The sequence below is a fragment of the Sceloporus occidentalis genome, unplaced genomic scaffold (assembly GCF_023333645.1).
Source record: "Sceloporus occidentalis isolate IW3139 unplaced genomic scaffold, rSceOcc1.0.p SCAF_45, whole genome shotgun sequence".
Taxonomy (NCBI): Eukaryota; Metazoa; Chordata; class Lepidosauria; order Squamata; family Phrynosomatidae; genus Sceloporus; species Sceloporus occidentalis.
In genome coordinates, this window is record NW_028317025.1 from 4,840,196 (window position 1) to 4,868,187 (window position 27,992).

Sequence of the window (27,992 nt, forward strand, 5' to 3'; positions counted from 1 at the left end):
ATGGCGGTGGAGTCCATTTATGGTAAAGAGGGATATTGGCTTATCAGTCAAAAGCAGGGAAGGAGCAAGACTGACAAAAATGTAAAATAAAGAACCAGCACACACACTATTGCAGACAAGCCTAGTCAGGTCTGAAGCAATATCAAGCTAGTAGATATTGCTTCAGACTTGATAAAGGAAGGAGATATCTCCCAAAACCATGACCATAAACAGAATGTTAGCCCAATTTTAAAAAAGTGCTGTCATACACTGCAAAAGTATTTATTAAAAGTTATTTTAAGTATTGTATGTGTTTATCTGAAAACATTTGGGGAGTGGGGGGTCTGCATCAGCCCAATTTATTTGCAAGAGTGACGCCACATACATTTAAACGGACCTCTCACCTATCATATGCATTAAAATGCAAATGATGGTTGAAGTGTCCCTTTTATAAGGAGGAAAATAAGTGGTGTAACTGCATGAACCATTACGTCCTTGTGTATTCTATGTTGACATTTTAGACAAAGTGTCTGTACAAGAACGTAGCTTGAGGAAGTTACTTGTGCTTTTGGGGTATTTACTGGAACAATGTCAAAGGGCTGGTTTCTGCCTACCCAGTGCTTTTCTTTAATAAAGAATTCCAATATTTAAATTCATTAAAAAAAGGCTCTCCATGATACAGTCACATTGACATACCAATCACTATGATAATTTTAAGCGTGCACTATATTTTTGTAGTTGGTGCAAAGCAAAGTACCAGTCACAGTGGTTGACCATGCAAGACATATTTATGGGGATCATCCCACTAAGTACTATGTCAAGTCAGCAGTGGTAACCAGCTGTATCAAACAATGTATAGATAGTAGTGAAAGAATTTGCAAGTATAAGTGTCTCAGTGGATGTGCTTTCCCAAATGATTCAGTGACACTTCCAATGTTTGACTGGCAAACAAAATTGTACATCATCAAGAATTATGGGATAGCCGAGGGCCTTGTCACAGTGCCCCATATGTAAAAACCTCAACCGTGCAACTTTTACACGGTAAAAGTGGAGCAATCTGCAACAGCACTCCAATGGTTTCCACAGTCAGTGATCCACATTTAGATTGACATAACTGGGTAATAAGAATACACTACATTTATGGGGCATGAAGGGAGTGTGTGTCATACAGTGGAATAATGAGCAAGGAATAAAATAAGCAGCACCATATATGCCAGATATGTGTTCTAAGCAAGTAAGAAAAAGTTTCATCCAACTTCTGACACATTGCTTGCTCACGACGTCTGATACACTCCTGAAGATTTACTTGGAAGGGAGAAGCTGAAAGTTAAAACATTTGTCCCCACATCAACTTGTATTGAGAAAGCATTTACTCACTCTTTGCAAATGAAGCATTGCTAGACAATCAGACTTTTTTTTCTCCCCCTGGTTTTCTGCTATTCTAGAAGTTCAGAACCCAGACATTAAAGTCACAATAATGTATAAAGAAAGTGCAGAAAATGTGTTTATATATTACATTCTGTGGGTTACATACATTTTTTTTCTTTGAAGCACCACACAAAACTTTCCATAGTATCTCTCTTTGGCCATTTGAAATTTTGGGACATACACAATATGGACAAAATTATTAAGACACTTGACTATTACACCAACAAGGACTTTGATGACATCATATTCTAAACAGACATTAATATAAAGTTGTCCCTCTCCTTTGCAGCTCCATAAAGACATGGCTGGATGAGTTTGGTGTGAAACAAGTTGACTGGCTCGCACAGAGCCCTGACCTCAGCCACTTTCAACACCTATGGAATGAATTGGAACAGGGATTGCGACCCAAACATCGGTGCCTGAATTCACAAACGCTCTACAAGAGGAATCGACCAAAATACCAAAATCTTACGAAAAGCCTTCACAGAAGAGTGCAAAGGTGAGACCAGCTACATATTAATGTCTATGTATTTAGAATGCAATGTCATTAAAGTCCCTGTTGGTGCAATAGTGTCCCAATACTTTCGTCCTTATAGTGTATGTCTTTATACCAGTGCTGCATATCTCCAGCCATCACAGGCTGCAAAGAGGCCGGGAACTCTGGCCTGTAAACAAGCAGTTTAATGGTTGTTTAATTGAAAGGTGCTCAAGTTGAAACATAAAAAAAACAGAGGCCTGTTTGAGGCCCACAAAGACGTGCAGCCTTGAATTATACCAGCAACTGCAACACAAAGAAGCCTAACCATGCTGTTGGTGTTTGCCAAGTGTTCCGTTAGCTGCTACACCGGTACGAGGGCTGCACATCACATTTAGTTGGAGCATTTTTATCTTTATGTCTGCCAGCACTTTCAATAGCAAAATGAATTACACTCATCCATGTATTAGCAGAAGAATAGAAAACGTTAACGTAAAAGGATAGATGTGTGATTCATCTTTTCTTTTTTAGTAGGTATAAGGAAGTGTGTTTTCACAAACTTTTGGATCTGCTGTATAGCTTCCTATCTAATTTTGGTTGGGACTACAATGAAAACAGGAATCGAAAATTTCAACTAAAATGGTAATTCCTTTTTAAAAAAAAAAAAATATACAAAAGGGGAAAAAAGAATAAAGTCACCACCGAAGAGCATTTTGGAAACACAATTACAGAATATACCAGCACTTTTGGAAATCCTCTTGTTGAATTTCCAGTGTTGCGTTAATTGTGCCAAATCGCACAGAGATTTAAACGAAGACCATCTGAACTGCTTCTTATGCTACATAACAGTGTAAGATGAATACATTCCTTCTGCCGACTTCTCGACCCCAAATGAAATATTGTTTATGCAAAATAAAGCATCCCACCACCATTTACAGCATTAAATCTTAGCACACACATGTATCAAAGTGCTAGCACATGCATAAATAGTAATCCACACATAAAGATGGCAAGGCTCATCTCAATAGGGTACATTATATTTCAACTACCGTATTTGCTCGATTATAAGACGACCCCCCAAAATCAAAATATTAATTTAGGAAAAAAAAAACAAAAAGCCTGAATATAAGACGACCCTATAGGAAAAAAGTTTTACCAGTAAATATTAATGTAAACTATTTTTTCATATTTAATAAAAGCTATGATTGAGAAAAAAATATATTTTTTATTTCGTTTTATTTGCCAACCTGCCCCCCCAGTTATGCACATCTGCCCCCAGAAATGCCTTATACCCCCCTATTTGCCACTCTGCCCCTTGATGTGCCTTTTAACCCTCTATATGCTACTCTGCCTCCAGAAATGTCTTCTACCCTCCTATATGCCACTGTGCCCCATGATATGCCTTTTAACCCCCTATATGCCCCTCTGCCCCATGATATGCCTTAATACCCCTATATGCCACTCTGGTTAAAATGCATTTCTGGAGGTATATAAATATATATAACTGCTAACAGCAATCACACTCCTATCAAGCCAAGGCAGCCAGTACATGCTGGAACCTAGGGATGATAGTAGTGTGATTACAGCCTCCCTATGCCATGCTACCCCCCCTTACACATCCATGCTATCATACACACACTCATTCACAAACATTTAAATACTCATTCATTCCATTTATCACACATACACACACACATTAATCACAAAAACCCTCCCCCACCCCCTTACCTGCACTGCAGATCTCTCACTCGCAGACTTCTGCAGGGGCCCGGCTGTGCGAGCAACTTCTCTGGCCCCGCCCCCAGAGGAAGGAGTGGGGAGGTAGAGTTATGTGAGGACTGTGCTAGCTTCCTGTTCTCCTGCAGCTAGTAGGAGCGACGCTGCTCGCGACCAAAGCCGGGTAAGCAGCATTGCCCCAGTAGAATGAGGTCTGATTAGAAGACGACCTCGATTATAAGACGAGGGGTATTTTTCAGAGCATTTGCTCTGGAAAAAACCTTGTCTTATAATCGAGCAAATACGGTATCTGCCGTGTTAGCAAATGTACAGGTGTAAGTCTGTTTTAGCTGAAAGAGTCAAGCCTCAAGATTGTAAGCTTGCGAGCAGGGCTCTCTCCACCTAATGTATCGATTTGTCTTAGTCTGTCAATTCTCGTCTTGTCATACCCCTTGAATATATGTATTGTATTAAGCGCTGCATACATAGTTTTTATCAATCACGAGGTGTAATAAGTATGCATCAAATTGCATGAATTGTGGCTTCATCTTTCATATCTCTGGAGGCTATAATCCCACATATTTCTGTATTACACCACCGTGGCCTAAAACAATACAATGGTTAAAAGACTTAAAACGTGCCTTTATGGCATTGGATTTCTAGCTGTCAGAATACGATTTAGAAAACTACTAACCGATATTATGTATGGTAGAACCCATGAGCATTTTCACGTGAGAGGCATAGAGAGAACCCCAAAGCATAAGGGAAATCCACATCATTAAAACCTGATGATTATTTTTAATATTTCCTGGGGTAGATGTCAAACAAAAAAACCCCAGAATTTTCAAGTCTGTGAAAATAATAATAATAAAAAAAAAAATCATGCTCACCTCTGAATACACACACCAGAAATCATACAAGCACATAATACAGAGGCTAATCACAATTTATGGTCTAACTTTAATTGAAGGAAAATTAAGTTGTAAACACTCAGGATAAGAAGATAATACTTGTACAGCAGTGTAAATATTAGATAGTTTGCAGAGTGCTTGAGATCCACACAGGAAAAGTGTTTTACCATAAACTCACACCACGGAGGTCAAGACACATGTAAACAAGTACCGTGCGTACCAATTGAATATGACAAATCATGATTCATGTGTGAGATGATATATATATATATATATATATATATATATATATATATATACACATACACTGTATACAGTGCAGAACACACACACATTCACAAAGTATAAGAATACTTGACTGTTTCCCACTCTTTGTTCAGCAGGAAGAAAAAACATTTCTTTCCATTAAGGGGAAACTATCTGGCCTTAGACACATATATACACACTATCTCCGCATTAAAAAATAGACGAAAATAAGTGCTCCTGATTTCCACAAGGAACCGGAGGGGAGGGGAGAAATAAGAACAACAAAAGTGGGAAACAATACAAACAAAACCCCCAAAACCTTCTTGCAGCCATAGTCTTAGAAAACCCAGCACCGTTTCCTGGCTTCCGACCTGCTCCCCTCTCTGTGCCTCCGAAAACAACTTTCATATGTTGGTGTGTCCAGGCTGGGACATTAACCCTTTAGGTGCCACTAACGAACCACAGGCAAGCCGTAGCGATAAGTTGCAAATGGACATTCTTTCATGAATATGGTATAGTTTACACTAACATTAGCAATTCAAATATTTTTCAGAATTCAATGAAATGTTAATTAAGGCCAAGCTGCAACCCTGACATTACAAAATGCTGAACATGTATATGTGCAATGCATACAATGGTTTTAGGCTGGTGTTTAGGAAATGAATGGATAGCTTATATAAAAAAAAAAGTTACCCAAAGAGTTACCCAGATCTGCTTGTATCAGAGATTGTATAAATACTTTTCAACAACTATAAACAAATAAGAAACAATCCACGGGAAAAAACTGTATCGGTCTTTATTAAGTAGCTGAAGTGGCAAATAGCGTCTTCTGATTTGGGTAATAGGCCACAAGAGTACTACTGCCAAAACTATAAATGGATATGTACAGTATAATGACTCTCAAGCAGAGCCCTGAAACCTAATGGGAAGTGATTCACTACAATGCTCAGCATTAAACATCAGATGACACCTCATTATATACTGTCTGCACAACATTCAAAGGAAGCAAAGCAGCCAAGCACTAAGTTCCTCATGCTAGTTTTGCCTGCCAATAGGCTGTATACAATATTTTAGGGGCCACGTTAATTTCATAAGGCACATGGCCCATTACACCTCAAGAATAGGGGCTGCCCACTATCAGTAGCAAGGTAGTTCCTTGTGGGCTAGATACCCATTACATCACTAGCAAGAAAACCCTCTTGAGCCGGCTGAGCAATAACACACCAGAAAATAATTGTGACTTCAGAAAGTTGTTTAGGAGACATTTCCAGATATTATATCTGTGTCTCTGACTATATTTCAGTGTTGGGAAAGGACATGCATGAATATGCAGACGATGAAATAGTTAATGACATATAGCTGAATAGTACCACATCAGCTTGAATGGTAAGGTGCTATGCCCGAGGATCCCACTTCTAACTAGCCAACAGAGAGGCCAAAATGTCGCGGAAAATTCCATTCGCCATCAGCACGGCTTAAGTTCATGGAGATGACTGAAACTTTGGACTGTGCAACTATACTACTTTCTGCGAGTATCATTTAATAGATCTGCCTATGCGAGGAGAAGGAAGAAAAACAAAAGGCTATTAAGGCTAGGTTTCCACTTGTGTTTTTTTTGCTAAAAACGCCCATAATAACGCCAATTCAGCCACACGGCGTTTTTTTTGTGAAAAAACGCTGCGGCCAGATGTTAGCTATTCTTCAATAAGAAATCGCACAATGCCATATCCACTCGGCTCTGTGGCAGTTTTTCAAAATCGCAGCATGTTGACACTCTGGCGTTTTTTGCAAGGAAATCTTGGCGTTTTTCTCCAATAGAAGTCTATGGGAGAGAAAAAACGCCATGAAAAAGCCATGTGGGTTTTGCCTTGGCGTTTTTTTCCAGAGTTACAATGCAGAGGATGGACCCAGTATCTGTGTGTCCTACGAGAAATAGGCTGGAAACAAACAGTTTCACACAAAACAAAGTTCATATTGAATTTTACACCATTTGGAACAAACATGCCATTACAAACAAACATACCCAACTGGATCCTGCGTGCCAAAAGCAACAGCAAACCATTTGCACCATCATTTGGGGCCAATCTTCCTAGAGGAGCAGACATTCGGAATAAAGCATGCCTTACAAACCACAGAAAAGAGACAAAAGGTTCCGCCGGGGCGTTTAAGTAGAACTCTACCGAGTAAATGACATCAGGAGGGGGCAGATACTTGCCATTTATCCTAATCCCTTTTAGCTGGGTGACAATTCTAACTTGTAAAGGCTGGAAAAACTGCCTAAGGTGAAAAAAGCAATTTCCACAGAAAGGCTAAAACGCCAGAAAAAACTCCAGAAAAAACGCCAAAACGCAGGAGAATGCAGTGGCAGTTTTCTTGGCGTTTTTCATCAAGAAAAAAAACGCAGGACAAAAACCCAAGTGGAAACCTAGCCTAAGGGCTACTGTTACACATCTTTTACTATCCTCTGAGAGAAGCAGTTATAAAAGATGGTTGGGCCTCGACCAGCTTTGTTACAGACATTTCACTAAGGGCCAAATAGGCAACAATGACTTCTTCAAGCCTGAACATTTTGCCGTAACTGTTGATAAGCATACTCAGCATTGCACATCACAGAGAGACATGTAGTTATCTGCATTCCTGCACAGTAGTCAGCAGGTCCTGGAACTAGCTTTGTCTGTTAGACTGGGTTTTCCTATGACATCATAGCTTCCCACTACATTATTATAATACCAGTCCTTTTAGAAAGGAGCTGTCTGATGAGATTGCAATCTACACTAAGTATTTCATTGTATAATCCAAACAGACTAAAAGATTTTTACACCTATTTCAATTTCATAATATGCATCATTATAATTATTATTGCTTGATAAGAAACCCGGATTCCTCATCATTCCAACTGGGCGTAAGCTACTTGCAACAAGGCCAGAGTTACAGTTGATTTTTACTACCTCAGGGCAGGGAGTCTCAAAGCACTCGATTGGAAGAGACTTTTAACACTGCAAAAATAATGCAGTTACGCAGTGACTTATTGTTAGGTTAAATGTTTTTTTACAGCAAATACTTTTATAGTTTACAATGTGCACTACTGATTTCAGTACAACCTAACATCAGGCATAGTCTGTGCAAATCGCAAATTTTAAAGTGCAAATAAAGTTTGTTAAAAAATGAATAGGAACAATAAAACCACAGCAATGCAAAGAGACATTCTAGTATGTTAAGCCATATCTGTACAATGGTCAGAAAAGTATCTTTCCAAAACGCTTCTATTTTTCTTTGAATGCCAATTTTACCTAACTGATCTTTATGGGTGGCTTTTCAACCTAATTAATCCGATAAAAAAAAGATACATACAAGGCTGGTCCACCCAAACAAGGAAAGGTCCCTACATAAAAAAAGCTAATTACATTGCAACTGCGTATACATATATAGATTAAACCGTAACAGCGCTTAACCCTTGAATGCAATTTAGTTCTGAAAACAGAACACTGCTGGGCCATGACGCAACATTCAAGAAAACGGATGTCAGTACTGTGAGAAAATAGGTCATCTATAAGAGAGGAGTCAGAGAGGCCAGTGGACCCCATCATACAGGCACCATTGCCAAATGCCACAAAGAACACAACATACAACAGCAATTTTGTATCTTAATTGAAACTACTTAGGGAGACATGGAACACTACAAAAGCCAACTCACAGTAGAACATTATTGAAAGATGCAGTAAGCTTGAAACAATCAGATCTAAGCATTCACAGCTACACACAGCCTTTTTGCACCCCACTTCATTCCAAATCAGTTCTGTATTTCTAGACTGGGAATGTTACAAACGTGGTTAATTCTACACAAAACACAACACCTATAGGTATCACACTGTGCTTACAGAGTCATGCAACTCTGCATCAAGAGACACCGGTTACACTGTGTGTGGTTTCTTACTTCTACCATGTTCCACGCAAAGCTATACGTGAATATAACACTTACTTCATAAACTTTCAACCCTTTCTGTTCCACAGGCCATTTTCCTCTGTGCGGTGGGGGGTGTCACTCCTTACTGCAGACCAGGAGGCAAAAAGAGAGAGCGAAATGTCAATGGCTGGGCTCCCTGTCTGGGACAAGGGAGTGTAACTGTAGGCGGGGGTCTCTCTTTCTTTAGTCTGTCCTATTTCAGCAAACTTCTTCCCTCTGCTGCATTCTCTTGTTCCTCCAGTAACTTTTTACGGCAGTTACTGAAAACTTGTCCCTCCGTTAGTCTGTTTCTACCCTCTCTTTTTTTCTCTCTTTTTCTTCTTCTCTACACAGAGTAAGGAAGCTCTGCACACTCAAACCCCCTTCCCTCCTACCTTACTTCCTCCCCGTGACGTCACGCACCACAAACCCGCCCTTTCCCTGGGGCAGAAGGTTCCACCCCTCGGATTCTCCAAACCATAGAGGCGTTTGCACAGAAAGTCGCTTTAACCAGTTAGTCGCCACAGTCGTAGAGTGTGTGACTAGACTACAGGTCCTCCAAACCATAGATAACGCTGAGATAGAGAGTCTCTTTCTAGCGCCGCTCTATTCTCTGTTTAACTAAGGAGAAAAAGTGTGTCTACATATACTCAGGTTTTGCAAATTTGGCGGGAGTGCTGCAATGATGGCAGAGACCGGGTAAGTGTTGTCGATGGAGTAGAAGGTGTGCAAGTGGTAGCTTAACTCTCATGTTGATAGGTATCGATGATTGCGTGTGTACTCTTCACACTGTATAGGTCACATGCATGATAAGTCATTGTTATTTTTGTTTAGTTGTCACTAGCTAATGTGTACATCACGACAAGTGACAGCTGTTATGAAATTACAGCTCCTATGATGATCAGCTAGCACCAAGAGAGGTAGACGTAATAGCTGTGTATGGGATGCCTAAGCGGTACTGTTTGTGGGTAATTAAACATAAGGCCTTAATTACCTATAATATATATAATATATTAGTGTGTTTTTAGTGGTTTCACTATAGCAGGTAACATCTTCCTGACTGCATCATTCTATTGACTGTTATGGTCAAAATCACCCCCCCCCCATACCTCCCATAGTAACTACAAACACCTATGAATAAAATAAATGTTTCAACTAAATTGAGAAGATCACTACAGTTAAATGCCCATGAGCTCTGGCAGCATGAGTAATTTGAGGTTGTTAACTTCTGCAATATTTAGGCTTCCTATAACACATTAGTTTGGGGTAGCCGTATTAGTCCAGTGTATAAGAATGCAAAAAAATAGAATGTTGCAGAATCTTGTAATACCTTTTTTTTATTGGACTAACAGTATTTAAAATAATAGACGAGCTTTCGGGAGTCCTCCCTTTATCAAGTCAAAAGCATTTCTGACCAAGCAAGTGAAAAACAGTTTAAAACTGACCAGTACATGTTCTGATACAGGGTCTGCACAGATACTCCATCAAACATCATGATGAAGAAAACTTTTGCACTCCAGTTGGGCACCACTTTACCCAAATGGGTCACTCCATATATGACCTTAAAATCAAAACACTGAGAGGTAATTTCAAAAACACCCAAGAAAGAAAGACATTTGAAGCCAAAATGATACATTTTTATGATTGCAAAAACAGAGGACTTAATGTGGATTTGTCAAAATCCTATAACCTTTAAAATCCTATAAGCTTCCTATAACCTGTGCCTTTTTTTTTTTTCTCTTCTCTCTCTCCTACTTGCTTACCCCTGCTTCCCCCCCCTAGCCTTATCTGTGCAGTATATGCCACTATTTACTATTTATGACCCTCTTAGTTTTTTGTCTGCAAATTCTCTACCTTGTTGTTTTAACCCCTGTTTTAACCCTGTATCAGAACATGTACAGGTTAGTTTTAAACTGTTTTTCACTTGCTTGGTCAGAAATGCTTTTGGCTTGATAAAGGGAGGACTCCTCGTCTATTATTTTAAATACTGTTAGTCCAATAAAAAAGGCATTATAAGATTCTGCAACATTCTGTTTTTTTGCATTCTATAACACATTCAAACATTAGAAAAGTTATGTTTAACGGTAGTATAGAAAGCTACATACGTGAGTGCTATCGTCAGGAAAGTATGCCTGAGACAATTTAAAAAAAAATACAACAGTACTTGAAATGGGCATGTAATTTGTTAAATCCTTGTGTTTAATACTTTTTATTTCTTTCCAAAAACTACCAGCAGTACAAGAAGACCTAAAATACGGATCAAAATCAAGCAGACCAAAACAAGATAAATGATAAACACAAACAACAAAACAGCAGGCTGATATTAATATGTTAGGAATTTATTTATTAATAATGTAAGGGATTTTATTGTACCTGTAGGATATAATCTGGTCATTTTGTAGAGAAAATTAAAAACAATTCACAAGTGGTCTGCTGCCTCATGAGTAAATTGTATATGACATGAGATATGATCCTCCGTATATGTATAGATATAAAATATATTTATATATTTTCATTTCAGGGCTGTTGTGTTAGGCGATGGGTCACAGAACAGCTCAGGAGGCAGCAGTGGCGATGTTGCGATTAAGAAAAACAAAGGTGCGATTTGACAAAAAAAAATTGTTTATTGCATTCAAATGTTGTCAGTAAAGTTTAGGAACACTTCCAATAGAGATAACAGAGGTATCCTGGGGCCACTACTCTGTGCTAATCCTACTGGACCTTTCTGCTGCTTTTTACACTGTGGACCACCCTCTCCTCCTTCAAAAGCTTCATGATCTTAGTCTCCGTGACACTGCTAGCTCCTGGTTCACATCGTACCTTAAGCCTCTCTGTCTCTACTAACAATTCCGCTCCCCCTCTTTTTGGGTACTCCAAAGTTTAGTTTTAGGACTTCTTCTGTTCTCCCTTTACACTACCTCACTTGGCAAACTAATCTCAACCTTTGGCTTTCAAAACCACCTGTATACTGATGAAACCCAGATCTATGTATCCTCTCCCGAAATCTCTTCTTCTGTCTTAGACAGTGTAACTAACTGCCTTGCCTCTGTCTACCTGAATGTCTGTATGTTTCATAAAACTCAGTGTCTTGAAAACCGAAATTCTCATATTCCCTCCTTCCAAAGTCATATTGCCATGTTATATACTACTTTTTATGTCCTGTCTACCTAAGGCCACAGAGTATGATGGGACAATATAAAACAATAAATAACCTAGCGGCTATCACTAAGCTTTAGAAAGCATTAACAAATTACATCCCCATGAGCCTGGGAAGTATACCAATGCTCACTGCTCGATATTTTAAGAAATATGTGTGTCATGATTGACTCATGGAATATAGTGGATGCATGGAAGGGTAACCCAGCAGAGGTGGTTAGTTTCTTTGTTTAAGCATTCAATGAGTTAATCTGAGGTTGATTTAAATGTGTTTCTTTGTGCATGCCCTCTGTTCTGGCAAGGGGTGTCATCTTCCTAAAGGACCCCTGTGGTGATTCATGGCCTAAAAGATAAGGATCCTTAGTTATAGGAATTCCATTCCTATCTTAAGTGGAGTGGTTTCCATCACCTTTACCCCACCATAACTTATTGGTAGATCAAAGATGGGAACCGATTCTTGGGGAATGTGTCATATCATTGGCCATGTGGTCAGAGAGGCATTTTCTTGCAAAGGAGCCTGATTTAGGGGCAATGCAGCCACCTTAAAGCAGAACTCCATGATATACTCTGATCGGAACAACATCTTAAAAAAAACAAACATCTGGACTTAAGGAGTTCCCACAGGCTGGCTTATTGAAGAAACTCGTGAGCGAGGGTCCTGTGTTTAAGTCCCATTGTTTTTAAGAACTGTTTGCTGTTTTAGGAGGCAGCATTTTCTGCCGTGCCCTTGCCATATCCAATTGAGCCGCTTAGAAAATATGCATGATTAAATGCATATTTGCACTTTGATTTCATCAGGAAACATACCCTACATGACACCTTCTAGTAAAAAGGATAAAGAGCAACGCACCAAGTTTGCTACTAGATCAAAATTTTTACTGATATTGGTAACAAAACACAGAGAAAGTTCCCCCTATCTGAGCGCAGGCGTTTACCGGCTGACAGAGAGGAGGATCTCCCGCAGCGCTGCAAGAGACCTGGATTCTCCTCTCTGACAGCCGGTGAACGTCTGCGCTCAGACAACCTCTGCTGCGACTGCCCGTGTACTTCCGCTGTGCTCCTATGAAGGAGTGCCGGCCTAGAAGCCCCGGTGGAAGTGGCGAGTGCAGCAGAGGTTGTCTACGCGCATCGCACAGACGTCCACTTGCTGCCCCCGCTAGGCACAGGCAGTCTGGGGATGCATTGGTAAGTCAGGGGTGGCGGCAGAGTGGCATATCTAAGGTTCATTATGAATTAAGGTGGGGGGCCTTAAAATGGCTATTGGTTTTCCAAGTTTCTGTTTGTATATAACATATTCTGACTGCATAATAGATACCAAAAATGTTAATACATGTATTCCTGTTCATTAGATAAAATACTGTTTTACCATTCCACTTGTGTATTTTTTCCTTAAAAATAAACTTTTCTTTGAAATAGCACCAAACTTTAAGGGTGCGACCTATAATCGAGACAATGCGGTAATTCTTACAATTGTTACGGTAATTCGCCATTCACTGCAGAGGATGTTACACAATTGTGCCTCCTGACTCTCCTTTCTCTTCAAAACTAATCAGCTTCCACCAAAGGAGGTGATTCATTTAATGTGTAAATGTATTCCTTATTTTGTCCTTTAATCACCATTAGGTTAATTTAGCATGTTAAATAGGTTGTACGAGTTGGCAAATGACACTTAGAGAGTGGATGTGTGTATTATACACAGTTACTGTTTGCATAATATGGGGAATTTAGTAGTTTGTCTATGGATTGGAAAATACAACTTTGTTTTGTATGATGACCAAGCTCATACACAGGGTTATATTTATCGTAAGTTAGTTGGTGTTTCCAAAATAAAAGTTTAAATTAACTTTGTTTATTAAATATTAGCTGTCTGTTTTTGAAGTATATAGATGGTTAAAATGGTTTGCAGAACTACAAACAGTTATATTGAGAAACTGCAATTCTAGACCATACAATATCTGAGTATTATGTTATAATAGTGAATACTTCACTTATGTGGTATGAGATCATGTATCCTGTGAGTATTGTTTTTGTACAGAGAACCATGTATGGAATTGTCAGCCACAGCCAATCAAGTAGCATTTTTATTTAGAGCAAATAAATAATGCTTGATGCATTGTAATTCTTATTGTAGTAACAGTAGAAGACAAGAAAATACGATTCAAAGTAACTTAAAGCAGTTATTTCACCTTGTGAGCAACAAACAATATTGTCATTGGTACACAAGTACTGTGTAATCTCACCCAATGATGTGCCAAAAGGGCTCTTTTCCCTCTTTTTGTATTATTATTTGTTATTATTATTATTATTAGATAAGCTTAAAAAAACCCTTTGCTTTCAAATGCGTATGATGCATGGTTCTGATTAATGAAAGTATGATATTCATCGTTGATCACTTTCTAAGCTTATTTAATTTTTTGACGGTTCAGGACCGTCAAAGGTCATTTAGTGACCTTCCTGTCATGACGGTCCTGAACCGGCAAAGGTCGCGAAGGGGTTAAACATGTTTCATTGTGTGTGTTTTGAAATGCTAAGTTTTAGTACTAAAAAAACGGTATATAAATAAAACCAATCATCTAAGATCGCAACGGTGTTGCTCTCTTTCCCTCTTTCCTAAAAAGACAAATGTTAGTGTCAAAATGACAAAAAACAAGACGTACAAAATAGGGCTGCAACTAACGATTATTTTAATAATCGATTAGTTGGCCGATTATTTTTTCGATTAATCGGATAAAAAAAAAAACAATATGCAAATTTTTAGTTTATTTAAAATAATTTAATGAACTGGATGTTAAAAAACAACTTAAAATTTACATTAACATTCTTATTTTGTTATGATGTAATAAAAAAACAATATTTTCAAAGTACAAAAACCCAAACACAATATTTATGAAACAAAATAACCCCAAACATTCTGAAAAGAGGTGGACTATTACTGTTCAAGAAACTTTGCCCCAGCCCTGGTACTTTGCACCCAGCACTTTGCACTTTGCACCCAGCACTTTGCACTTTGCACCCAGCACTTTGCACTTTGCACCCAGCACTTTTCACCCAGCCCTGGCACTTTGCACCCAGCACTTTGCCCCACCCCTGGCACTTTGCACCCAGCCCTGGCACTTTGCACTCAGCACTTTGCCCCACCCCTGGCACTTTGCACCCGGCACTTTGCACCCAGCCCTGGCACTTTGCACTCAGCACTTTGCCCCAGCCCTGGCACTTTGCACTCAGCACTTTGCACCCAGCCCTTTGCACCCAGCCCTGGCACTTTGCACCCAGCCCTGGCACTTTGCACCCAGCACTTTGCACTGTGCCCCTGCACCCAGTCTCCAACCCTGCCCTGCACCCTGCCCTGCACCCAGCCCTGCCCCCACACTCACACCCTGCCCTGCATCCACACCCCCACTCTGCCCTGCACCCAGTCTCCCACTCTGCCCCACTCTGCCCTGCACCCAGTCTCCTGCCCTGCCCCCACACTCACACCCTGCCCTGCACCCCCCACCCCCACTCTGCCCTGCACTCAGTCTCCTACCCTGGCCTGCCCCCCCACCCCCACCCCAGCGAACCGCTCTGTGCGAACGGAGCCGCTCGCACAGAGCGAACCGCTCTGTGCGAACGGAGCCAATCGCACAGACATGAAGAATACTTACCTCCGGAACGCGTCACATCCGTCACGCAGTGCAGAGCGTGTAGCGGAAGCAGGGAACGCTCGTGGAGGTAAGTAAAAGGAGCCAACAACGAATCGATCACTCGATTAATCGATAACGGAAATCGTCGACAACGATTTCCGTTATCGATTATTATCGATTTTATCGATTCGTCGTTTCAGCCCTAGTACAAAAGAAAAAACAAAACAGGCAAATAGTTCTTACAAACAATGGGACATAACACAGGACCCTCGCTCACAAGTTTCATCCATAAGGAAGCCTGTGGAAACGCCTTATGTTCAGATGGTTCCTTTCGATGTTGTTCCGATGAGAGTAAATCTTGGAGTTCTCTTTTGAGGTGGCTCCATTGTCACTAAATCTGAGTCTTTTGCAAAGAAAATACCCCTCTGGCCACATGACCAATCATGACAGACACCTGATTTAAAAATTAGAGGGTGTCACTGAAATGTCACGATAGTGAGGCATTCAGCGACACCGAAAACCCAACCCAGGATGCACTGTTACCTCTCCAGAGAGTGGTCAAATGCGCCACTGCGAGAGATTTTCCCTCTCGCAAGATGGCGGTGTGCTAACACGTTACCAAAAGGGTTCTCTACAGAACCTCCTGAGAACTCTGGTCCCACCTGCTGGATGAAAACGGGTACTGCAGTCAACCATGCAAGTCAATGGAGTCCAGCTTTCTAATCACAATGTGATTAGTAAAATATTAATAAAAAAATTATTGAAAAAAAAATAAAAATGTGGTAACATTTAAAAATAATTATGCATTGATGTCACGATGAGGGGAACCATCCAGTTCCAACAAAATGTTAAAGTCAAATAGTTTATTTTTATGAAAATTGCTAAAATGAGCTGTGTATTTTCCCAAAAACCCTAACATGGAAAGGAATGAGTTAAAATACAAGCATTTCAAATACCCAAGGGGTGTCTCAATTAAAAAAATAAATTGATGGGGTAAATCGGAGTGGCTGGGTTCAGAGCTGTCCTAAATAGGACATAGGCACAGACTGACCAAAATGGGGCACTTCCCAAATGTTGCCTTGTAGCCCCCCCCCCAAAAACAAACAAACCCATGCATAAGTGGTATCAATGTACATATTTTTGCGTGTTTGGTAGTTACGTATACCAAGGGCTGTAAATTCATACCTAAAGTACAATATGTGTGAAAAAGAACACACAAAAAATTAGGGCTGAAACAACTAATCGATAAAATCGATAATAATCGAATAGATTTTTATCGATTAAAAAAGTTTTTTTTTTTCAGAGCAAATTATCTGAAAAACTCCTCCTTATATAATCCGACCTCAAACAGAGATCGGATTATAACACTAGAATCCAGATCCCCCGCAACGCTGCAGGGGATCTGGATTCTCCTCACTGTCGGCCGGGCCGGTCTCTCACTTCCGTCTCTCTCCCCCCTCCCATCTGCCTCCTCCCCCCTCCCATACATCACTCTGCCTCTCTACCCGGCTCCATTACTGACAGGCACTTTCCCTGCAGCTTCATAGAAGCCTCAGTGTAAGTGAAGTGCAGTAACTGAGGCTGTCTGTGCGATGCAGACCCCCACCGGCTGACAGAGGATCATCCTCTCTATCAGCCGGTGAGGGTATGCATCGCACAGACATCCTCCGTTACTCACCTTCACTTACACTGAGGCTTCTATGAAGCTGCAGTGAAAGAGCCTTCAGTAACAGAGCTGGGTAGAGAGGCAGAGCGGTGTATGGGAGGGGGGAGGAGTCAGAGGGGTGTATGGGAGCCACCCTCCCATACACCACTCTGGCTCCTCCCCCTCCCATACGGCACTCTGCCTCTCTACCCGGCTCCCTGGTGTCCTGTCAGCAACGGAGGTTCACAGGAGGCAGAGTGGAGTATGGGAGGGGGGGAGGAGGCAGAGTGGAGTATGGGAGGGGGAGGAGGCAGAGTGGTATATGGGAGGGGGAGGAGGCAGAGTGGAGTATGGGAGGAGGCAGAGTGGAGTATGGGAGGGGGGAGGAGGCAGAGTGGTATATGGGAGGGGGAGGAGGCAAAGTCACGTATGGGAGGGGAGAGGAGGCAGAGTGGAGTATGGGAGGGGGAGGAGGCAGAGTGGTGTATGGGAGGGGGAGGAGGCAGAGTGGTATATGGGAGGGGGAGGAGGCAAAGTCATGTATGGGAGGGGAGAGGACGCAGAGTGGAGTATGGGAGGAGGAGGAGCCAGAGTGGTGTATGGGTGAGTTATAGTGGTGTATGGGGGGTATTATGAATTTCAGGGCAAGGATATACTCCTTATATGCCAGTGATATGCAACTGAGCCCTCTGATATACCTTTTACCCCCAGATTTGTTTTATGCCCCCCTGATATGCCTAATATCGATATGCCTTATACCCCCTATATGCCACTGAGCCCCCTGATGCCTTTTACCCCCAGATATGTTTATGTCCCCTGATATGCCTATATGCCCTGAAAGGCATATCAGGGGCACAGTGGAATCTGGCATATAAGAGGTATAAGGCATATATGGGGGCAGAGTGGCAAGCTGGGGGTCAGATGGGCATAACTGGGGGCAGTTTGGTAAATAAAAAAAATGTAAACAAGGCTTTTTTTCTCATAGTTTTTATTAAATATGAAAATATGAATTAATATTTACTAATAACTTTGTATTAAAACCTAGTTTGAGAAACACACTGTGTTTGGGATGTTGTAGCTTTTATTATGTCAGTAAAATAAGAAGGTGAATAGAGAGAGGCCATTGCAATAAAGAGATGAAAGTGTAAATTGTACGTTTTTTATTGCAATTTTTCTTCAATTTAAAATAATGTATTTTTTTAATCGATCGACAAAATAATCGGCCAACTAATCGATTATTAAAATAATCGTTAGTTGCAGTCCTACAAAAAATACTACCACTAACTTTGACAAATGCTAGTGGTAGAATTAGCATGTAAAGAGTTAAAATACCTGATAGGACATGGTGGTAGAAGGACCTGATGCCCAAGTTCCAAATTAAAAAGATTGCACTTCCCAAATGTGGCAATTTACCTCCTAAAAAAACCCATGTATTGGTTATCACTGTACTCGTGAGATGTTGCTGAACACATATTGAGGTGTTTGACACGGACATATACCAAGGGCTGTAAATTCATACCCGAAGTACAATTTGTGTGAAAAAAATACAACACAAATTACAAAGACTAGTGGTAGTCTTACTCATAAAGGGAAAGGTTTAAAATACCAGCATTTGAAATACCTTGGGGTGTCTAGTTTTCAATAATAATATATGGTTTGATGGGGTAAATTAAATTGGCCGGCTTCAGAGATGGCCCAATTAGGAAATAGGAGCAGAAGGGCCAGATGTCAAAATTCCAAGTTGAAAACCTGAATTGTGCAAGTCCCAAGTGTCAGTTTAGCGCCCAAATAACCTGACAAACCCATGCATGGGTGGTATCACTGTACTCGGGAGAGGAGATGTTGCTGAACATATATTGGGGTGTAAATGTATTCCTGAATTCCAATTTTTGTGATAAACACAAATTACCACGTAGTTTGACAAAGAGTGATAGTAGAATTAGTGCATGGAAAGGGTTAAAATACAGGCATTTCATTGCGGTAAATTGCATTGGCCGTCTTCACAGATGTCCCAAATAGCACACGGGGCAGAATGACCAGATTTGGTGGGGGGAGTTTTTGAAGTAGCAAAACGCAAAAAAAAAATGTAAACATTGGGTATTTCTAAACAGATAGAATCAATTTAGCAGGTTTTTTTTCATTTGTGGATGAGTAAAAGATTTCTCAATTAAAAGTGAGCAAAAGTCTTTTCTTTTTTTTTTCTATAGGACCTTAGCTAAGATGCTCAAAATAAATGGTATCTGATAAAACTATTATTTGTGTGGGTACACTAAATACTAGAAGAGAAAATTACAGCCAGACACGAGCAACCCATAAATTAAAACAGCCTGCCTCGTATCATACAATCGCTGTTTCTTATTCATACCTCTCCTCTCCGCGATTGTTGCTGTGTGAGCTATGTATATTTTCAATTATTGTCATGCAAATGTTTACTTTTCCTGTCTTTTACATTGATGTATCTACGTCTTACCAGCCATGTTATGTCTGTGGTCACTGCTGCTTTGGAAATCTTGTTTTGTCTTACTAAAATAAAAATAGGTCTTTACAAAACAAAAACAGCCTTGTCACAAAGGGTACAAAAAATAAATGGCCTGGTCTTTAAGGGGTTAAGTACAAATGTAATCTGGTATTCCATTCTGTTTACATGATCTAATTTAGCCTTTTTTTGCCGCCTCTTCTGGCTTTTCACCATCGCCCTTTTGACTATTTTAGAGTGGCAAAAGCCTATCGCATTGTCATAATTATCCATTTTTTCTGTTTGAACTCTAATTGCACAGGTCCTCATGTTGTGAAATCCCGTTATATGCAGTATGACAAGGGCAAGATTGCAAAGGTAAATGATTCTCTCTAATTTTTACTTTCTATTTACTGCATTTGCTTGAATATAAGGTTTTTTCAGAGCAAATGCTCGAGGTCGTCTTATAATCGTCCCTCTTCTCCTTCGTACCAACATGTTTAATGTCTGCTAATATTCATATTTACTTTTTTGCCCTATTGTAACAGCGCTACGGAATCTGCTGGTGCTATATAAATGTAATCTAACGTGCCCATTTGCAGGTTCCAAATTTGACATTTTCTCATTGCATTTGGAAATGTTTCACAGCCCACCGATTCAAATTAACCCCGCAAAAGTATATATTTATTGAAAGCAGACAACCCTGGGTATTTCCCTAGGATCATTTGGACTCTTGGATGTAGAGCCCTGCACGGGACTGTTTTCTTCATCCCGATGAATTTCTCACCATTACCGCCCGCAACATGTGTGTGTCCTATCCCGCCCACTCCCGCAACCATTCATTCCCTCATTCACAGATACTAATCCTTCACAGATACTAATTAATTTCCTCAAACACGCATACTCGTTCATACAAACTCTTCTCCCCCCCGGAACGGAGCACAGTCATGTGATGTAAATTCACGTGACTTGCTGGGTTCCTGGGCGGAACAAGAGAAGAGACGCTTGTACGAGCAATGCAAAGGCAGCCTTGCGGGATTACTGGGACCTGCAGGTACATTGTCTGACCGCCTGCTCCCAATTGTGAACGTTGAACAAGGTGCAGTTGATGAAAATATATTGCAATAGAAGTTCCAATGAGGTAGATTCCAAATACGTGTGTACTTTCGTTTGCAGGTGTAATATGAAGTGCAGTTTGTAGAATATATATTGCATTGAAATATACTCTGCGGTTCAACCAAAATACCGTGCACCATCTTATCGATTAGTTGCTTAAGCCATATGTTGCACCAGAAATTGCTGATGAGGTAGATTCGCAGTAAATGTAAAGTTCTACTGTTTGCAGATGTAATATAAGCTGCAATATAAAGTGTGTATATATAGTACTATAACATACTCTGTAGTTCCACCAAAATAAAGTGCACTATGCAATGTTTAATTCATATATTGCATTAAAATCATTATATTATTTATATATAATATATATATATTGCACCATTCCACAAAAATAAAGTGCACTATGTGCTAATTAAAGTGCTTGATCCATGTGGGACTCCCAATAAGGTGCTGCAAGCTCCTATGTTAAAGTGCTACCAGATGTAAACCAATATGGAATACTGCACTTACACAAGTGCAAAAATGTTCAGTTATTTATTTACAGTGGACAGCATCATTGTGTAAGTGCAGTATTGAATAAGCCAGAATACATTACTGCATAAACAATCATATAAATGTAAAATCAACAGAGCTGAGGCAGCAGTGCAACCTCTAGCAGAAATGGGTAAATTCTTCCTTTTTATCACTTTCTGGTATGCATGATACATGTTATTGTTAGTACATATGAGCTACGTACATGATGTAAAAAAATGTTTTAAATGTTTTTCAAAGTTTACATTATCCTTCTCTTAGAAAAATTTGTCTAATACAACAGTGTGTTCTGGTGGGAAGGCCCCAGATAAGAGTGGCAGCGGGACCCCTACTCGGAGATCTATAGCTCCTCAGCGAATGAAAGGTCTGCCAGGTAAATTGCTAAAGATGCTGTCACACCAGCCAAGATGACCCAGAGGAGACCAGGATGTAATTGAACAGCACTCTTCAGACAGTCCTGGGTGTGATTGGAGATGCAATTTTCTATGTGTTCATCGCTGTGTGGCTGAAATGTGAGGGCATATCTTAAGTCAGGTTTCAAATCTCATAAATACAAGGTTAGAACAGATCCTGCAGAGATATGTTGATGGTTTGACTGGCTTCCAAATGATATTCTCTTTGAATTGATAACCATCAGTGTGACAATTGAGATTAAACAATGTTTTTTACCTAGGTGTGCCTTCCAGTGCCATGGATGGAAACCTTTTCTGGAAAGAAGACCTGCAGTCGACTTTATTAGATGGACACAGAGCTGGCCGTCCAGAACTGGACCTTTCTGTAATTAATGGTATGTTTCAGGATTGTACCAATTCAATTCCAGCAGTGATATTTCCCTTTATCCATACTGCAAAATGAGACAAGACGATAAACACTTTGCTAAGAGAGTATTTCTTACTTTTAGTGCTTGAGCATAGCTGCTCCCACCAGTGTTGTACCCACTTTGACCACCCTGCTTACTTTGGTCTGTTATGCCTATAGCCATGCCCATTAGATTTTAAGCTTTGGAAAACCAGCACCCCCTATAAGTTCCAGCAATGTAAATTTGATTTCCACTTGTGGAATTTCCTAAACTTCACCTGTCCTCTTAGGATAATCAGAAAATGGTCCACCCAGTGTGACCTGAAACCATTAGTTATGTTGTAGTTTGGGTTTTGTCATATGCCTTGTTACAGTGCTACCTCGGAATGTCATAAAAAAAAGAGAAAACTCTGAGGCTTACCCGAGTCACGTTTCCTTCAGCTCCAATGTTTTTTGGAGTGTTTTGCATGCAAATTGTTCTTTTACTATTGGTGTCAGAAAACTAGATCTCTTATTGTCCCCCTCCCAGCTTTTGCTACGGAAAGCGAAATGCTTTTTACCAAAAGAGTATTGGTGGCAAAACATTAATATTGATAGATTTGGGGGACTAGACTATGCATTTGATAATGTACTTGGTTATGTTGTGGATTACAGTTTTTTACTTTTTCTATAAAACAGGATTTGCAGATCCTGGGTTAAGCACCCCACATACCACACAAGTGTCTCATTAATGGTGTCTATAGATGGATTTAAATTGAATAAGAGTCTCAGTGGGTTAAAATGCAGTGCAGTCCCAATAATTGAAGTCCTTGGTAAGCAATATAGCCAATAGCTCAAAATTGTGTGTTTGACGCAGTGACGGTCTAAGCAATATATGGCCTTATAGTGTGACAGATTCCCAAATATTTATGCCTCAGGTGCTTTTAACCCCCTTCAGTCCCCTAAAGACGCACTGGCGCGTCCATAAAACACATCTAAAGAAACCCTTATGGACGTACCGGTACGTCCTGACCTTCTTGCAGCGGCAGGCTGGACTCCCCACTGTCAGCAGAATTGCTGGCTTTTCGCTACCTGATCTCCTGTAACAGCTTCCAGTGCAAGTGCCGGAAAACTGTTACACTTTTAAACTGCTGACGTCACCCGGTAAGTCATCGGAGGACAGGATATCTCCTGCAGGGTCTGTCCAGACCCTGCTGGGATATCTCATCACTCCGATGAGGCACAGATGCTGTGATCTCTATGCAAGTCTGTGGGGAATTGCATAGAGATCACAGTGTGATCGGTGCAGGGGGATCGCAGGGAGGAAACCATGTTTCTCACCCTCCTCCCATGCTGGAAAAAAAATCGGTGTGTGCTGATCTCTTGCTTTGTCGCATATTCATTACTAGGAGGCTAACAATTCTATGTACAGCTGCCATGGACTTGTTCATGGGATATCTAAGCATATAATAGTTTGCCAAGTGTAGAGATTTATATTACAACTTAACGGATATGAAGTGTTTTAAATGTAGTGAATAGTATGTTTTTGCCCCATTGCCTCAACAGTTTTACATATTTTCTGTTAGATAAAACCATGCAGAGATCAACTCATAAATCAGTGTCTGCTTCGGAACAGAAAAAAGCGAAAAAAGACACCTCTTCTGTAAGTTGATTTGCTCTAACCACAGAGGGAGTTCAATCATCACTGTGTCTATTTTTTATGCACACACACACTGTATATACACCCATACATACACACTAAAATTATTTTTTTAATGTAAAATTTTGTTTTGTAACAAAAAACATATCCAAAAAATAAGCACTCATAGGTTTTTGTTTAGTTTTTTCTTTTCTACATGATGCTATTGCTTTATAGAAATTAGTAATACTATTCTCCACTGACAACAGCTATGTTATTTTTTACTGGAATCTGATCTCCTTAGGACAGCTCAGAACAGGGAAGTAATCTAAGGGCTTTAACACACGTGCCACAAAACTGTTTACTTTAGGGTAACCTGGTTCTTTTAACTGATTTATATTGACTAAAAACCACAAGTTATAGGCAACTTACAATTTTTAAATGGAAATATGTTAAGGGATCAGTAAAAAGTTATGTTTTCCTTACAACCAACCTGACTGCCCTATAAGTAGCATAAACAGTGGGGGAAAGGTCTATACAGCGTTCATATAAACATAGATTCAGTCTTCATTAATTTTTGGTCACAGGTAAACGCTTTTCCTGACGACATGGTAGAGATGTTGGAATCCCAAACCTTATTGTTAACATATCTTGCGATGAAGGTAAGTGTATTTTCCAGTAAACATTTGTTTTTTTTATACCTACTTAGGGCTGAAACTAATCGATAAAATGGATAATCGATAATGAAAATCGTTGTCAACGATTTTCATTGATTAGTCAAAGATTTTTATCGATTATAAAAAGAGGGTTTTTTTTCAGAGCAAATGCTCTGAAAAACTCCTCTCCTTATAATTCAACCTCAAATAGAGATCGGATTATAACACTAGAATCCAGATACGCTGCAGGGGACCTGGATTCCCCTCACTGTCGGCTGCCTTTCTCCCGACTCCCTGGTGTTTTGTGAACATCCGTTGCTGACAGGCACTTTCACTGCAGCTTCATAGAAGCCTCAGCGTAAGTGAAGGTGAGTAACGGAGGCTGTCTGTGTGCATCGCGCAGACCCCCACCGGCTGACAGAGAATCGAGGTCTCCTGCAGAGGATCATCCTCTCTGTCAGCCGGTGGGGGTCTGCAACGCACAGACAGCCTCCGTTACTCACCTTCACTTACGCTGAGGCTTCTATGAAGCTGCAGTGAAAGTGCTGTCAGCAACGGAGGTTCACAAAACACCAGGGAGTCGGGAGAGAGGCAGAGTGGTGTATGGGAGGGGGGAGGAATCAGAGGGGTGTATGGGAGCCACCCTCCCATACACCACTCTGGCCCCTCCCCCTCCGATACACCACTCTGTCTCTCTACCCGGCTCCATGGTGTCTTGTGAACCTCCGTTGCTGACAGGAGGCAGAGTGGAGTATGGGAGGGGGGAGGAGGCAGAGTGGTGTATGGGTGGGGTGCAAATATATAAACTGCCCGTTCTTCACATTATTAACACCTTAACGACAAAGCACGTACGTGTACGGGCTGCTGTTAAACAGCTGCATCGCCGCGATCAGAGGCTTTGCAGCATCCACGGAAGCCTCACAACTGAGGCTGACCGTGGATCCGGGGAGAAAAGCCCTCCCCTCAAGAAAAATGGCGGCGGCAGGATAAAACAGCTTGGGAATCGCTTCCTAAGAATAAATGGTGTTGGTGACGTCCCTTGATATGGAGGCATGTAGCAACACAACCCTCCTACCCCAAAATCCTTGTGATTGCTCTGAAGAGCAACCACAAGTGCCATCATGTTGCCGCCATTCACAAGATGGCGTCAACAATAGAAAACTGAATGAGTTCACAGAGGCTCTATCCAGACCCTCTTGAGAACTCTCAAGCTCCTCCTGCAGGTTGAATGCAGGTACTGCATTCAAATATGCAAGGTCAATGGAGCCCAGCTTACTAATCAGTGTGATTAGTAAACAACTACATATAGTTTTTGAGTTGGAGCAAGTCCTACAATTCACGCAATCTTAACAAAAATTCCCGCATGCCATAGGGCATAAAAAAATTTGATTTGATGGGGTAAATTAAATTGTCCGGCTTCAAAGATGTCCCAAATATGGGACGTGGGCACAGAGTAACCAGATGTCTAAATGGCAAAAAATACACACCTCACAAAGGTGGGCTTTTACCTCCCAAATAACCCAACAAACCCATGCATGTGGGATATCACTGCACTCGAGATGTTACTGAACACATATTGGGGTGCTTGACATGAACATATACCAGAAGCGGTAAATTCATGCTGTAAATTTACACCTGGAGTACAATGTGTGTGGGGGAAAAAAATACCTTTTTTTTGTTTTTTACTACCATAAAGTTTGAGAAGGCTGATGGTAGAACTAGTGCATGGAAAGGGTTAAAATACCAGCATTTGAAATACCTTGGAGCGTCTAGTTTCTTAAAATATATGGTTTGATTGCATTGGCCGGCTTCAAAGATACCCGTGCTACCTGAAATAGCACATGGGCAGAATGACCAGCTTTGGGGGAAAAACGGTTTTGAAATTGCACGTTACCAGTAGCGTTTTGCTGAGAAAAGCAAAAAAAACCATAAAAACGTTCGGTATTTCTAATCTCAGGACAAATAGTAGAATCTATTTAGCAGGTTTTTTTAGTTTTTTTTTTTTAAAGTGGGTTTTTTTTTTTTAACAAAAAATCACCATATTTTTATAATTTTTTTTAATAGTAAATTAGATATGATAAAAATAATGGCATCAAAAGAAAGCCCTTTTTGTCCTGAAAAACCCCAATATATAATGTGTGGGAGCACAAAATTACAGCTAAACAGCAACACTGGAAAATGTTAAGAGACATTGTACAAAATTACTACGAATAAGAGAGTCTTGTCATTAAGGGGTTAAACAAACATATTTTTTTTGCCTGGGCTGGGGGACATATTTCAAAGCATCATGTGCATTGTCATAAATGCATATAATTTTGAATTTCTTAATGTATAATGATGATTATTGTTGGCAATATTTGCATGTGCCTACCCAAAAGAAAACAGAGGAGCAGGAAGTTAAACAATGTCCCAATTTATTACATAAAAAACATCCATTGCTTACGTGTAGTAAAAAAAACACAAACAAAAAAACAAACAAAAAACTCGCTCCATAAGGTGGGACCAGTACGGACCATTTTTTTGTGACATAATGATACATGTGCGTTGAGCCTATTTATGAAACCAAGATAGCTGCAGTTGCCGTTGTTTTATTAGTAGTTTTGTAATTTTAGATGCAGAAGAATCTTGGTCGTCTCGAAGAGAAGGCTGAAAGGAGTCTGTTAATAGTTAGTGACGAGAAGGATCACTTGCAGGAAACGGTGCACAAACTCAGACGGGAGAAAATGCTTTTTCAGAGAGAAGAGGAACTCAAAGATTTGTTAGAGAAGCAGGTAAGCACCACAACCATGAACACGCTACAGTGTGCCATGGAGCTTTGTTTGTTTTTACTAGATATAAAATCATTTATAGGGAGGGGGGTTTAAACATGCAAACAAATGTATTAATTGGATGCATGGTATTTAACAGTCATAAAATACACAAAATAATGCTAGACTGTTAGAAGCTGGGGAAGACTGTGGGCACCAAGACAATCTGTGATACCCTCACATAGTTACATAGGCTGAAAAAAGACATGCGTCCATCAAGTTCAGCCTTTCCTATATCTGTTAATTTGTTGCTGTTGATCCAAAAGAAGGCAAACCTGCCCCCCCTCCATTTTCGCTCTTTCCAATTTTGCACTAACCAGGGAAAAAGATTCCTTCTTGACCCCAAAATGGGGTCAATAAGCTGTTTCCCCATAATTAAAGATTATATCCCTGAATATTATGTTTTTCCAGGTATCCATCCAGTTGCAGTTTAAATGTCTGTATAGACTCCGATAAAACTACCACTGTAGGCAGAGAATTCCACATCCTTATTGTCCTTACTGTAAAAAACCCTTTCCTCTGCTTTAGTCTAAATCTCCTTTCTTCCAATCTGAACGCATGACCACGTGTCCTATGCATAGTCCTGTTTATGAACAGATTTCCACACAATGGTTTGTATTGGCCCCAAATATATTTATATAATGTTATCATATCCCCTCTGAGGCGACGTTTCTCTAAACTAAACAGATTTAAATTAGTTAACCTTTCTTCATAACTATAGTGCTCCATTCCTTTTATTAATTGTGTAGCCCGCCTCTGCACCCTTTCTAGTGCTATGATATCCTTCTTTAGAATAGGTGCCCAAAATTGCACAGCATATTCAAGGTGCCGCCTTACCATTGATTTATACAGAGGCAAAATTATATTTTATACACGACAATACCTTACT

General features: G+C 40.3%; 1 protein-coding gene across 1 annotated transcript in view; it reads left to right on the forward strand.

Annotated features, from left to right (window-relative positions):
* Positions 1-27,992, forward strand: part of LOC149289505 (HAUS augmin-like complex subunit 8) — a 46,869-nt gene continuing 18,877 nt past the window's right edge. The window contains exons 1-10 of the mRNA XM_089490552.1: positions 1-22; positions 501-552; positions 1,697-1,906; positions 11,220-11,296; positions 19,900-19,955; positions 21,486-21,597; positions 21,898-22,011; positions 23,588-23,664; positions 24,228-24,302; positions 26,909-27,067. Of these exons, the coding sequence (XP_089346678.1) occupies positions 1-22; positions 501-552; positions 1,697-1,906; positions 11,220-11,296; positions 19,900-19,955; positions 21,486-21,597; positions 21,898-22,011; positions 23,588-23,664; positions 24,228-24,302; positions 26,909-27,067 (954 nt within the window). The remainder of the gene's footprint in view (positions 23-500; positions 553-1,696; positions 1,907-11,219; positions 11,297-19,899; positions 19,956-21,485; positions 21,598-21,897; positions 22,012-23,587; positions 23,665-24,227; positions 24,303-26,908; positions 27,068-27,992) is intronic.